Source organism: Astatotilapia calliptera, chromosome 9 (genome assembly GCF_900246225.1).
Source record: "Astatotilapia calliptera chromosome 9, fAstCal1.2, whole genome shotgun sequence".
Taxonomy (NCBI): domain Eukaryota; kingdom Metazoa; phylum Chordata; class Actinopteri; order Cichliformes; family Cichlidae; genus Astatotilapia; species Astatotilapia calliptera.
Window position 1 is genome coordinate 31,010,602 of NC_039310.1, and position 13,739 is coordinate 31,024,340.

A 13,739-nucleotide genomic window follows, 5' to 3' on the forward strand; every position below is an offset into this window, starting at 1 on the left:
GTCAGCTGATTCAAATGGCTAAATGACCTCCTCAACGTGCCCTGAAGTTCCCTAGCATATCGAGACTCTCCACACCGTTACATATGTAATGGTTTCCCTGGGTCTTTTCCTGTCTCTCACTAATAGAACCAAGGTTACACCATAACCATACGTTCTCCAGAGGCCTGTTAATGAACTTATCATATGATTCAGGTGTGTTTACCCAGGGTGAGAGCTAAAACCTGCAGGACACCGGACCCTGAGGCCTGGAGTTCCCCACCCCGGCTCTATAACCTTGGTTCTGTGATATAACAACAGACCCCGCCTCCTCCGTCAGCTGGAGTCGATACTTCCTGATGTGAAGGTTTCTGCATGTTCTGATTGGTTGGAGAATAAAGTGTCCAGCTGGGTCCATTTTACCTGAATGTGCTGGCGCTCAGCGGTCACAGAGGCTGTATGGATGGCGCCCCCTGCAAGGACACAGCTGAGCTGTGAACCAATCATTGAGCTGTACAACTGTCTGAGATCATGTGAATAAATTTGTACCTGCAGATAATCAGTGGTGATGTTTGACTTCTTTGTGTGCAGCATAGCTGTTTGCTCACAGCTGGACTGAGGTTTCTATTTACACGAGACAACAGGTGCAAAAGTCTTGAGCCACCCCTTATCTCTTTATACAGGTCTTCTGTGGACATTGACTGCTTTTTCCACTCCTGTCCATTACTTGTACCTGACATTGTCACATAGGGCTGTGCGATATGACCAAAATCTCATATCCCGATATAAGACATCTATCGTCCCGATAACTATATAAATCACACAAATTTAACATTTTCTGTAAATTCTGTGAATCTCGGGCAGCTCGACCTGCCTGAAGTGTTTCCAGCTGCGCGTCATGTAGCTGGAGTCGAGTGTTTTAACTGATGCATGAAACGATACATTTTTAGACAAAAGTTGTAACGGCGCCGTTTTCTTTGTATTTATTACACGGCGTGCTGCGGGGAAAAGCCTGTTCTAACGTTTGACTCTAAGGTTTATTTTTTAGCACCTGGCATCTTTTTTTGATTCTCATCCGTAAACACTCTGCATCTTTCACGTGATTCAGTTTATTTTGAAAAGTCTCAACAGGATCTTGAGCTTTATTGTGAAAGCTTTATGTGGAACATAAACAAGCGGACACGCGATGGTGTTACCGTCGTTGTTGCTAACGACAACGCATAAAAACAGGCGCTTGTCTGTCCGTAGTGTGGTTATATTAAATATAAGAGAAAGAGAGAACTTTAAGAAATTAATAATAACTACAGTGACATCAGAACATGAAAAAATATTGCCGTAAAGTTTATTTTGCAACACCACGAAACAAAAGATAGCGTAAAATGAAACGACAGATGTTTATATATCGTCATCGATATATATCGTTATATCGAACAGCCCTAGTGTGACATGTCTCTGAACTCAATCATTCAAGCATTAAAAGGCTCGTAACGCGAGGGATGAGTGTTGTGTCTGCACACCTGAGCAAAGAGCCAGGTGTATGTTGTTTTTGTCAGCTCTTTGCTCCCAGCAGTCACACAAACACATTTCTTTAACTGACCCTTTAAACTGCCAAAGATAACACAGTTACACTCCTCCTCCACACCGATTGGTCACCGTCAATATTAATGAAATCATGTGACTGAACCTTGAGAAACCACAGAAGCAGTGATTTAACCATCTTTAATGAAACCATGATACAGACAAATAAAGTTTGATTCAAACTCCTTCTACCATAATCTCAGCTGATCTGAGACCAGCCCGCCAGCCAATCAGCTGCCTCTGCTTGTCTTTGAACATCATGAGACCCTCTGAGAGCTCCGTCTGTTTGTCAAACCCTGCAGAGCTGCTCGGGTGCATCAAGACTCCGTGAGCGCGCTCACTGCTGTCAGGTGGCGTCCAGCTGCTGAGCGGCGTCCATGTCGTCCTCAGACAGTTCTGCCGCGCAGTCCACCACTGTCTCCTCCTGTTTGTACGTCAGAACCGCGTCGTCGTCAAAAAGGATGGGCGGGGCCTCCTCGTCTGGCGGTGTCCCAACACCGTGCATGCGCTTCCTGTGCTGCTGCAGGTTGCCGTGGCGGTTGAAGCGGGCAGAGCAGAGGTCGCAGGCGAACGGGCGCTCCCCGGTGTGGATGATGACGTGCCTGGCAAGCTGCGAGCGACACTTTTTGTCCTTGCCGCAGATGTGGCAGACGAAACTCTGCGGCAGGCGCGCCCCATTGGCATGGACGACCTCTCGGTGCCTCTTCAGGTGGCTGAGGCGGCGGAAGCGGCGGCTGCAGAAGTCGCAGGCGAAGGGCCGGGCGTCGCTGTGGATGGTGGAGTGGCTTGCCAGCAGCGACCGAAACTTGAACACCTTGCTGCAGACGGTGCACGGGAACGCCTTCTCAGAGGTGGCGGTGCTCCTCCTACGGCTGGCACTGGCGTCGCCCGCCCTGACCCGCAGGTGCACGCGGACTTGGTGCTGTTTGAGGCAGGTGGCACGCTGGAAGCTGCGCAGGCAGACGCCACAGCGGTGAGGCTTGTCACCTGTGTGGATGCGGGCGTGAGCAGTGAGCAGCGCCTCAGATTTGAGCCGTTTCCCACACACGCCGCAGGCAAACGGGGCGTCCAGTGGGCTGTCTTCTCCATTGACATGGTTGCTGTGGACCAGGACTTTGTGGCGTTTGAGCTGGTACTGGCGAGCGAACTTGCGGCCGCAGATGTCGCAGAGGTGCGGCCGCTCGCCTGTGTGCGTCTGGAAGTGGACAGCGAGCTGCGACCTGCACTTAAACTCTTTGCCGCAGAAGTCGCAGAGCAGTGAGCTCGGCCGCGGGGGCTCGGCGGTGCCGTCCACGTGCACGACCTTCTTGTGGTGCTCAAGGTCATTGGCCCTCATGTAGGCCTTGGGGCAGAGGTCGCAGCTGTGCGGCTTCACCCCCGAGTGGATGACCTCGTGCGTCTTGAGCCGCGAGCGGCAGCTGAACGTCTTGCCACACACGGCACACAGCCACGCCTGAACCTGCCGCTGTTTCTTCCGTTTGGCGACGCCGTCTGGATGCAGCCGATTCAGGTGGTGCTGCAGGTTGTCGCGGCGATTGAAGCGCAGTTCACACAGGTGGCAGGCGAACGGCTTCTTCCCCGTGTGGATGAAGGAGTGGCGAGCCAGACTCGACTTGTTCTTCATCACTTTGCCGCAAACGTCGCACACGGTGCTGTCGAGCTCCAGCTTCACTGCGGCCACATCCTGGGAGTCCGCCGGCAGGGCTCCGGGAGCCGCGGGGAGCGCAACACCTGCAGGGACACGAGAGGAAAGACTTAAGCCAAGGATAACATCAGATTAATCCTGATTTACACAAGAGTAAAAAACAACCTCACGACGAGTTAAAGTCGAGTTAATCCAGAGTTAAAGCAGTCTAAAAAAAAATGTGAATGAGTGGAAATAAAAATTTTAATACTTTTAAGCTACAAATATTAAACGTCAGTAAAATCTGACTCACCTCCTTCAGATGGAGTCCAGGTGGGGTCAGCTGTGACGTCCTCCTCCACTGTCATGACCTCCGCCTCCTCTTGTTGGTCAGTGTCAGATGACTCGTGGCGGCGGCGGCGACTCTTTTTGTCAGTATTGGAGCTCTGAGGTACCAACCGTCTCCTCTGAGTCCTGGACTTGGCTGGGGTGGGTTCATCGGAGAGTTTGGGGGCGGGGCGGATGATTCTGGTTCTGGTCCTGTTGGTGGTGCAGTGCTGCAGCAGAGCGCCCCCGTCTGGTCCGTCAGCTCGGACGGCGATGCACTGCAGCAGCATCGCAGACGAGCCTGCACACAAAGACCGGCGTCAGAGCGGGACGAGGACCAGGACTCAGAATCTGAGTCTGTGATGCAAACTGACCCACAGAATCATCACTGACGGGTTAATCATGGTTTTATTCGTGTAATACACAGACTACAAACACCACTATCACTACTGTGCACTATTTAATTTACCTGCAATAGCCCACACTGGAAAGGCAAACACTGTTTATTTTTCTAATATTTTTATTGCGGGTGGGACTTTAATGCGTTAATTGTGATTAATTCATTTTTTTTAAAAGTTACTAATTTAATCGCACTTTGCATTCCAAGCAAAGGGGAACTATTGTCAGTGCATGATTTCCTTTTATACCAATTACAGTGATGCACAAAACAAAGCTACAAAGAATCAGAAGAAAGCACATTGCTAGGACTGATCAGAGGCAAATTTCATTTCCAAAGACTACCCAATGGAAGCTTTGATAAAAGTGAGGTTTTGTGCAAACTGTGCAAAAACGAGTTTGGATACCACCCAAAGCATTTCAACCTTACGGTACCATCTAAATGCAAAACATGTTTCAGGGAGCACAGAAACTGTGGGAGCTGACCAAACTTGATGAAATGACTGGCTTCAGGACCAAAATTAGTAAGTCAACATCGGACAAACTATGTTACTATCTCCCATAATGGATTGCTCTGGACTGTAGACCACTACCAGTGGTAGAAGATAGGGGGTGCTACAGTTTGCGTCAGGTGATCCAACTTTCCAACTGCCTGAAAACTGCCTTTTTGACACTGAAAAGCAAAATGAGATGTATTACAGACAGCCCTGCAAATATGGAGGAACTACACCAGGAGCAAACAAGACTGGGGCAACAGAAAGAGCCACTCATACAGGATATTTCCACACGGTGGAATTCAATCCTGTATGTGGTGTCTCGTCTGCTAAAGTATCAAGAGGTTGTTTTTGCTGCTTTGGGCAAACAAAAGCACAAGCTAGTCATTTTAACTCCACCAGAGCTGGTAAACCACCAAACGCTGGCCACTGTTGTTGAGCCATGCAGGTAAATAAAACTATTTTTAACTTATTGTTACTGTTTCTTCAAAACGCTCTGTAGTTGACAGTTATTGTGGAGATGAATAACGACTTTCTTGAACTGTCTACTACAGGTGTGTGGCTGAGCTTCTTGGAGGTGAGACATGTCTCATGTTCAGTGGTTTTACCTGCTTTCTGCCACCTGCATCTCACCATGGAGGTCTCTGATGATGACTCAAACTACATGGTGAAATCTAAGACCGCCTTCACAAAGGACCTGTCCCAACCATCAGTGGCTCCCGATAGCTGCTGTGCTTCAGCCACACTTTAAGGATTTAAAGCAGTGCTCCCCAACCCCCAGGCCACGGACCACTGTCATTTGGTACCGGACTGCAAGAGTTGAGGCTCGGGTGTGAAACTGATGGTTTTCAGGGTTTTTATCGTTAACTCGGTTTCCCTGGGTCTTTTCCTGTGTTGTAGTTGTGTGTCTTATTTTGGAAGAAGAATGCACACGTTACCATAGCGACCAGAGAGCATTAAAGGGCAGAGAGGAGGATGTTATTCTCAATGTTGCTGGCGCATTTCAGGAGAACGCTGCTAATAAAGTTACACAAGTACACAGTGAATTAGCGTTTATTATTTTATATACAAAATACCACCGTTTATGCCTTGGTCCTATCATTTTATTTTGTTGTATTTATCCGGGACACCTCAAAGGCCGGTCCGTGGTGCAAAAAAGGTTGGAGACCACTGATTTAGAGTGTCTTGCAAGGGGAGAGCGAGAAGAGGTTTGGACCAGCTCTGCTGCAGTAACAGTGTAACAATGCCACCACAAAGGAGCCAGCAAAGACAAAGAGCCTCCTCCTCTCTGATTCAGATGAGGAAGCCCTGTGTAAAAGGGCCCTGAGTTTGTACACAGCAGAATCCACCATCAGCCAGACAGACTGCATGCTGCAGTGGTGGTCCAGTTGAGCAGCGACCCACCTACACCTTCTGTCCTGGCCTGCAAGTATCTGATTGGTCCTGCCACTTCTGTCCCATGTGACAGACTGTTCTCACTTACAGTAACATAGCAACAAAATTAGAGCTGCTCTGAACATGTGAACAGGCTAGTTTGTCCAAGTAACTGGCTGAAAGAGACTGACAGTAAATAAGCATGGAGGTATTGTGAGTCCAACGGGTTTGTTATTTTTGCACTAAAATGTTCGATGATCACAGTGTTTTAGCCTAACATACAAAATACTGTTGGCTGAAGTTACTCAGAGTTTAAAGGTGAAGCTGCTCAAATAACCTTTCATGTTTCTGCCTTCTTTTTTTAAGAAGAAAAACTGCACTTTGTTTTTATTATTATTATTATTTAAAGACGATATCATTTTGAAAATGTACTTAAAGTAACACTTTATTTTAAGTCTTCCAATTTTATCCAGTGATATTATTTTTGTTTCTGTTTTGAATTGAAATGTAGTTTAAATGCCTTCTCCCCATAAATTAAAAGAGCTTGAGATTACAATAGTCATGTGCATGTCTATTATTTGATTCTGTCGCACACTAAATTCCTTTAAAATTAAAAAAATAAATAAAAACATTTGTGCTTCGGAGCAAATTTTCTTGTGCGATTAATTGAGATTAATTACAAAGCCTCTAATAATTATATTTGATATTTTTTTATTCAAATGTATACAGTGGAGAAGAATTGTGCACCTCACCCTCCTTATTTCTACATGTCTGCACTGAGTAGATGCTCTAAATCGCATTGTACATGTGACAATGATATTCTATTCTATCCATTTGAAACAAACCTGGTTCAATCATAACCTCTGAGGGCGGTTTACAGGGAGGCCGACCACCACTTTTCTTCTTCTGTAGTAATTATTTCTTAAAATCAGTTCTTATTAATATTCTTGTTAACGTTAAAGGGATGGTTGGCTCAACAGAGCTCTGACTTTTTGTCAGCTTGGCTACAGTGCTGAAGAGAAACCTGGGGTTGTTCTTCTTCAATCAGTGGATCGGGGCGAAGACGCTCAGGGGCGAGCGCCTCAGCACCTCACTTCAAAGTTCAGACTAAATTAGATCTATCAGCACTGACGCAACGATCTAAGCTGACTGATTAAACATTCCACCTTAAAAGCAGCCCATGAGGTAAAGGTGGAATTAAGTCCAGTAGCTTCTCGTGACGGAGACGCACCATCAAACACCTTTAAACCCCAAACTGCCAAAATCCATCAGAGAAGCTTCGCCGACCAGCAAAAACCTGGGAGTCTCAGCGACGTGCACGAAGTGCAAACACAACCAGCTCCAGCCCCCACACCAGCGAGCAGGAAGCACCGCCCAACTGGACCCGTCACTATGACGACAACAGGTGACAACCAACGGGCTTCAGAACAAAAGATGGCAGCAGGTGAAAAGTTCAGGTGAACCTCAGTAAGAACCGGAACATAATTTTATTTAACGAGCAGCAAAAATATAGTAAAGACGATCAGATGTCACGATCAGCTGACTCTGATTTTATTTGATTTTTAGGGAAACCTAAAAATCAAATAATTTACATATTAAATAAAGTTTAAAACTAACATTTAAATAAAATCTTTTTTCCCCCCATTAAGTTCTTTGAAAGTTTCCTCCCTCCACCTGCAGGGCGGCGCTCTCACCTGAGTGTCTCCAGCTCAGCTGCTGACTCAGCAGGTCCACCTGGACGGCGGCGTCCCTCCTCTCTGCCGCCTCGCTCTGACAGCCCACCTCCTTCCTGTCCTCCTCGGGGCTCTCCCACTGGCAGCCCACCTCCTTCCTCCTCTCCTCCTCTCCTGCAGCTCCCAGCAGGAAGAGCTGCTTTTCTTCTGCGGGAGGCTCCATCTCCCACAGCGCCCCCTGCTGGTCCGAACAAACCACCGTCAGGTTATTTCAGCTGGTACCCGGACAGGAAGTAGTCACACTGACTCCGCCCACTCAGACTGAAGCGCGAAGAGTCACTCAGATCGATAACCAACGATTTCCAATCGATAAGAATTAACCGCTTAAATGTTTGAAGCTGCACCACGTGACCACGAATTCACTCTGAAGGCTTTAAAGAGCGTATGGAGTTAGACTCCTCTCAGCCACCGTACACACGCTAAAACAGCGCAAACTGCGCTTCATTACACAGCCACGCCCCGTCCGAAGATCAGTAACCTGACCGTTAACAGGCACCGACAATCTCATCAATAATGTGATCAATAACTTGATGTTTATCTATGATAGCCGTTAGCGCCATGCTAACAGCAACTAGCAGAGGCTAACGGCCCTTTGACCGGCAGAGGAGCCACGGAGCGGCTTCAGGTACCTGAGAGCGGCGGAATCCGGGGGGAGAGCTGCGAGCAGAGAACAGCTTCAGTATGAATCCGAAAACTCGGGAAAACAGCGAAACACAGCGGAACGGCAGGCCGCACACGCACTGCTGCTGCTCTTCTTCTGCTGCTCTTCTTCTACTCCTCTGTAGCTTCCCCTGCAGCAGCTCAGTGCTGCCCCCATCTCAGCGGCCACACCGGGAACTCTTCTTCTTCTTTATATTGTTTACTGGCGGTTGGCAAACAGCAAAATGGTGCATTACCGCTACCAACTGGTGTGGAGTGAGCACCGAAATGACAAAAAACAAACAAACAATTCAAATCCTCCCAAACGAATGAGTCTGAATTAAAAACCAAAATATGGCCCGATAACTTTCACTTCTAGAGTTCTTGTGAAATAAATCAAGGTAGTCCAGTTTCACTTTCATATCACCAAGCTTTCTGATCAATTGTCTTCTTTTAGCATCATATTTCTGACAATGCATTAAAACATGTTGTGTTGTTTCTGGGGCGATCGTGGCTCAAGAGTTGGGAGTTCGTCTTGTAATCGGAAGGTTGCCGGTTCGAGCCCCGGCTTGGACAGTCTCGGTCGTTGTGTCCTTGGGCAAGACACTTCGCCCGTTGCCTACTGGTGGTGGTCAGAGGGCCCGGTGGCGCCAGTGTCCGGCAGCCTCGCCTCTGTCAGTGCGCCCCAGGGTGGCTGTGGCTACAATGTAGCTGCCATCACCAGTGTGTATGTGTGTGTGACAGGTTGTGTAAAGTGCTTTGGGGTCCTTAGGGACTAGTAAAAGCGCTATACAAATACAGGCCATTTACCATTTTACTTCTTCTCTATTGCAGTCACACTTTCCTAAACAGTGTTTTCCTATTAAAAACAACATGTTATTCAAACCAGTGTGCCCAAATCTGAGTCGAGCTATAACCGTCTCCTCTCTCCTGTTCCTTCCTCTGCTTCTCATTTCGCCTGTTTTCCTTTGGATTTTTCATCCTTTACTCTCTTCCTCCCATTGCTTTTGCCACCTTTCTTTCATTTTATGCTGTATTCTACTCTTGCTCTCTGTCCTACTGATATCCACATCCACCAGCGGTCTCTTTGTAGCTTCCTTTGCCATTCTGTCTGCTATTTAATTTCTCTTAACTCGTCACTGATCCTTTTCCCTACCTTAAACTCAGGAACAATAAATGTTATCCCACTTTGGTTGGCTGTATTCCTTGATGCATCTGTGTAGATTTTGACATAACTGTAATACCGATTAATATATTCCTGCACTGTATGTGAGTTTAAGATAAAAACCCCTGTTCTTGTTCTTTTTGTTCAGTAGTGTGAAATCTACTAAATCATCAGGGAGTATCATGGTGGTATCTGGATCAGCTACAACATCTCCAGCACCATCAGGCTGAGCACAGGAGCTCCTTGGGCTGTGTTCTCAGCCCTCTGTTGTTCACTCTCCTGACACACAACTACACCGCCCTACACAGCTCTAACCACATCATCAAGTTCGCTAACGACACAACCGTGGTTGGACTCATCAGCAGCAACGACGAGTCAGCGTACAGAGATGTGGTTCAGCAGCTGGCGTTCTGGTACAGAATAGAATAGAATTAGAATTCAACTTTATTGTCATTGCACATGCACAGGTACAGGGCAACGAAATGCAGTTTGCATCCATCCAGAAGTCCTTTAGTGATATAGATATATTACAATATATATTAGCAATAATATAGATATGTGAGTATATTACAGAAATGGGTCTATTATGGTATGTTATAATGTACACGGTATGAAGTATGTTGTGAATATTCTATAACTATAAGTATGTACAGGCTGTAGTGAGTACAAGCTATGTACAGGCTATGAACAGGATATAAATATGAAAAACTATACAGAATATGAAATAAATAACTTTACAGAATCTGAGATATACAGCTATACAGAAATGGGAACTATGCAAGTTGTAAACAGTTGTAGGATTAAAGATTATCGAATGTAGAGAATGATTATTTACACAGTGCAGTTAAGATAAGTGAGGGTGTAGATAGTTTCTACAGAGGCTATATAAAGTGCTAGTGGTTGTGAGTGGTGGTTCACTCCATGTTATTATTGTGTGTTTGAGGGTACAGTTGTCCATTGTGTGTGTGTGTATGTTCAGTCCATGTGTTAACGTGGGTCAGATGTCAGGAGGCAGAGTTCAGGAGTCTGACAGCTGTGGGGAAGAAGCTGTTCCGGTACCTGGTGGTCTTAGTCCGGAGGCTCCTGTAGCGCCTCCCAGAGGGCAGGAGGGTGAAGAGTCCATGTGATGGGTGACTGGGGTCTTTGATGATTTTCCCAGCCCTTTTCAGACACCGCTTCCTGTAGATGTCTTTTATGGCAGGAAGTGGTGCTCCGGCGATGCGCTGGGCAGTTTTCACGACCCTCTGCAACGCCTTCCGGTCCGAGGCAGAGCAGTTCCCGTACCAGACTGTTATACAGTTGGTCAGGATGCTCTCGATGGTGCAGCGATAGAAGTTCACCAGGATGTCTGAGGACAGGTGGTTCTTCCTCAGAGTCCTCAAGAAGAAGAGGCGCTGGTGAGCCTTCTTGACCAGCTTGGAGCAGTTGGTCGTCCAGGTGAGATCCTCGGAGATGTGGACTCCCAGGAACTTGAAGCTGCTCACACGCTCCACAGCCGTCCCCTTAATGTGGATGGGTGGATGCGGGTCAGCATTCCTCCTGTAGTCCACGATGAGCTCCTTGGTCTTCTCGGTGTTAAGCAGCAGGTTGTTTCTGTCGCACCACTCAGCCAGACGATCCACCTCCTCCCTGTAGGCGGCCTCATCGTTGTCACTGATGAGGCCAATCACCGTGGTGTCATCTGCAAACTTAATGATGGTGTTGGAACCATCAGCAGGTCTGCAGTCGTGGGTGAAGAGGGAGTAGAGGAAAGGGCTCATCACACATCGTGATTGTAGATGAGCAGTGGTTATCCAGCCGGACATGTTGGGGGCGGTTGGTCAGGAAGTCCAGTAACCATTTGCAGATGAGGGAACTGATGCCCAGGTCTGTCAGTTTCCTGATGAGTTGTCAGGGGTGGATTGTATTGAACGCTGAACTGAAGTCTATAAACAGCATTCTGGTGTAGGTGTTGTTGTTGTCCAGGTGTGAGAGGACAGAGTGCAGTGCGATGGAGACTGCATCCTCTGTGCTCCTGTTCTGGCGGTATGCGAATTGGTGGGGGTCCAGGGGGGGGGGGAGACAGGATTTGAAGTGTGCTAGGACCAGCTGCTCTAAGCACTTAGTGATGATGGGGGTGAGTGCTACTGGGCGGTAGTCATTGAGGCAAGATGGGTTGGAGTTTTTGGGTATCGGGACGATGGAGGTGGATTTGAAGCAGGCCGGTACCACAGCGTGGGCCAAGGACAGATTGAATATGTCTGTGAGCACTCCTGCAAGCTCCCCAGAACACGCTCTGAGAACACGCCCGGGGATGCCATCAGGGCCTGCAGCCTTGTGGACATTGATCCTGCTCAGCACTGCTCCTACATCGGTGGGGGAGAGAGTCAGAGGTTGGTGGTCTGGCGTCATGTCTGCTTTGGTTGTGGTTGTGGGGTTCCCTCATTCAAAACGAGCATAAAAGTTGTTGAGCTCGTTGAGGAAGGAGACATCAGAGGATGCGGGGGAGGGTTTGGTGGTCCTGTGGTCTGTAATGGTCTGGAGTCCTTGCCACATGCGTCGGGGGTTGGAGTTGGAGAAGTGTTCTTGTACAGCGAGAACAACCTGTCACTGAATGTGGACAAAACCAGGGAGAATCATCGACTTCAGGAAGACTCACTCCACTCACACCACTCCACTCACACACCACTCAGCATCCACGGTTCCACGGTAGAGACTGTTAACAGCACCAAGTTCACATCTCAGACGACCTCACCTGGACCACCAACACCACCTCCATCACCAAAAAGGCCCAGCAGCTCCCCCACTTCCTGAGATACCTGAAGCGGGCCAACCTCCCTCCTCCCACACTCACCATGTTCTACAGGGGCACCATAGAGCGTTCGGACCATGTGGTTTGGAAACTGCAAAGTCGGCATCCTCAGCCGGCTACATCTGTCATGGTCCTGGGTCGTGTGACCCAGTGTTTGAGGTTTTTTTTAATGTATATTCATTTGTGCCCTAGTTTAGTTCATCTAGTTAATTTCTAGGTTGCTGTTTAGTCCTTTGTTTCTTAGTTGTTTATGTCAACTCCGCCTGTACTCAGTCTCCCTGGTTCGTGCGTCTACCTGTCATGCGTCATGTCTGTGTGGTTATGTTAAGTTCATGTCATGTCTAATCTCCACGTTTCCTGTTTTACTTTGAAAGTCTGTGTCCAATGTCAGTGTATTTAGTTTCACTTCTCCTGTCCTGTCTTTAGGTTCATGTGTGTCAGCTGTGCTCCCATGCGTGGCCACTTCCCTTGATCATCCCTTACGTGTATTTAGTCTCTGTGTTTCATTCAGTCTGTATCGCGTCGTCTGTGTTCCCACCCTCCGTGTTTTCACAGCCAGTCTTTACATTCATAGTCATAGTTTTCTGAGTCTTCATAGTTTATCACAGTGTCAGTTTCCCAGTTTAGTTATAGTTTAGTTCAGTCACTGTGCTTCTGCCTTGTTTGAACTTTATGTCATCAGCCATAATAAAGGCTCTCTTTCAGTTTAAGTCTTATTCTACACCATCATTTCATGTCATAGCCACTTCAGTATTCAGGGAGGGTTACTGATTTTTACAGAAAATATTTGAAAAGGACTCCAGCTTTTACTGAACCTTTCAGTTTTACTGTGAACTTTGGGTTTGTACCCAAATTGTTTGCATAGTTATTCTCAGTTTTTACTCCAAATTCAGATTTTAGATGATTGTAACTGAACTTCTGATCCTGTCCTTACTTAGTCTGTACGTGTACTGGGTTCCACTCTTGGCTTGGACTGGCACAATCATCTCAACCCTGACAGCCTTTGAAACTAAAGACCCGTGGGTCACAAAACCTATCCAGAATACCTGTCAGGGGCTGGGTCTCTGAGCCAGCGTTTTGATTGTATTCTGTATTTTTGAGTTTCTTATGTAATGTTTGTGATTATAAGTTCTTGTGTTATTCTTATTTAGGGTCTCCAGTCTGTCATGTGTTTGAGGTCTTTGTGTTCCATATTGTCAAGCTTGTGTTGTCATATCTGTCTCTCCACGTTTCCTGTTTCATTTCGAAAGTCTTGTGTTTCTGTGTTCAGTGTGTTTGATTTTACTCTTCTAATTTTACTCTGTGACGTTGTTATGTTCATTCTAATCTGCGGTTTCTCCATGTGTCTCCACTTCCCCTGATCACCTCTTGTTTGCGTTTAGTCTGTGTGTTCATGTCGTGTTTCAAAGTTTTTCTATGTATCCGTGCTCTGAGTTTTTCATGTTTTAATCTTAGTTCACCCAGCTTAGGTTATTGGTTAGTTTCGTTGTTGATTTGTTTTTGTTTTTTTACAATTTCTGTTTTATACTGTTAGTTCATACTGTTTTATATACTGTTTTGTTTGTTTGTTTGTTTGTTAATTAGTTAGTTAGTTTATTTGCTTGTTTTAATCAATTTTAAATCATGCTTTTTATTTGTTCTT

At 46.8% G+C, this 13,739-nt stretch overlaps 1 protein-coding gene across 2 annotated transcripts; it reads right to left on the bottom strand.

Annotated features, from left to right (window-relative positions):
- Positions 1-1,680: 1,680 nt before the first annotated feature.
- LOC113029571 (endothelial zinc finger protein induced by tumor necrosis factor alpha-like) lies at positions 1,681-8,397 on the bottom strand. Of its 2 annotated transcripts, none has more exons than XM_026180514.1 (4): positions 8,132-8,397; positions 7,464-7,680; positions 3,492-3,806; positions 1,681-3,285 (listed from the first exon to the last, which is right to left on the bottom strand). In XM_026180514.1, exons 2-4 carry the CDS (start codon positions 7,663-7,665, stop codon positions 1,901-1,903), a joined length of 1,902 nt encoding a protein of 633 aa, XP_026036299.1. In that variant the 5' UTR covers positions 7,666-7,680; positions 8,132-8,397; the 3' UTR covers positions 1,681-1,900. The 2 variants fall into 2 exon arrangements, with proteins under 2 accessions (XP_026036299.1, XP_026036298.1); XM_026180513.1 differs by having other exon boundaries at positions 7,464-7,683.
- Positions 8,398-13,739: the final 5,342 nt, after the last annotated feature.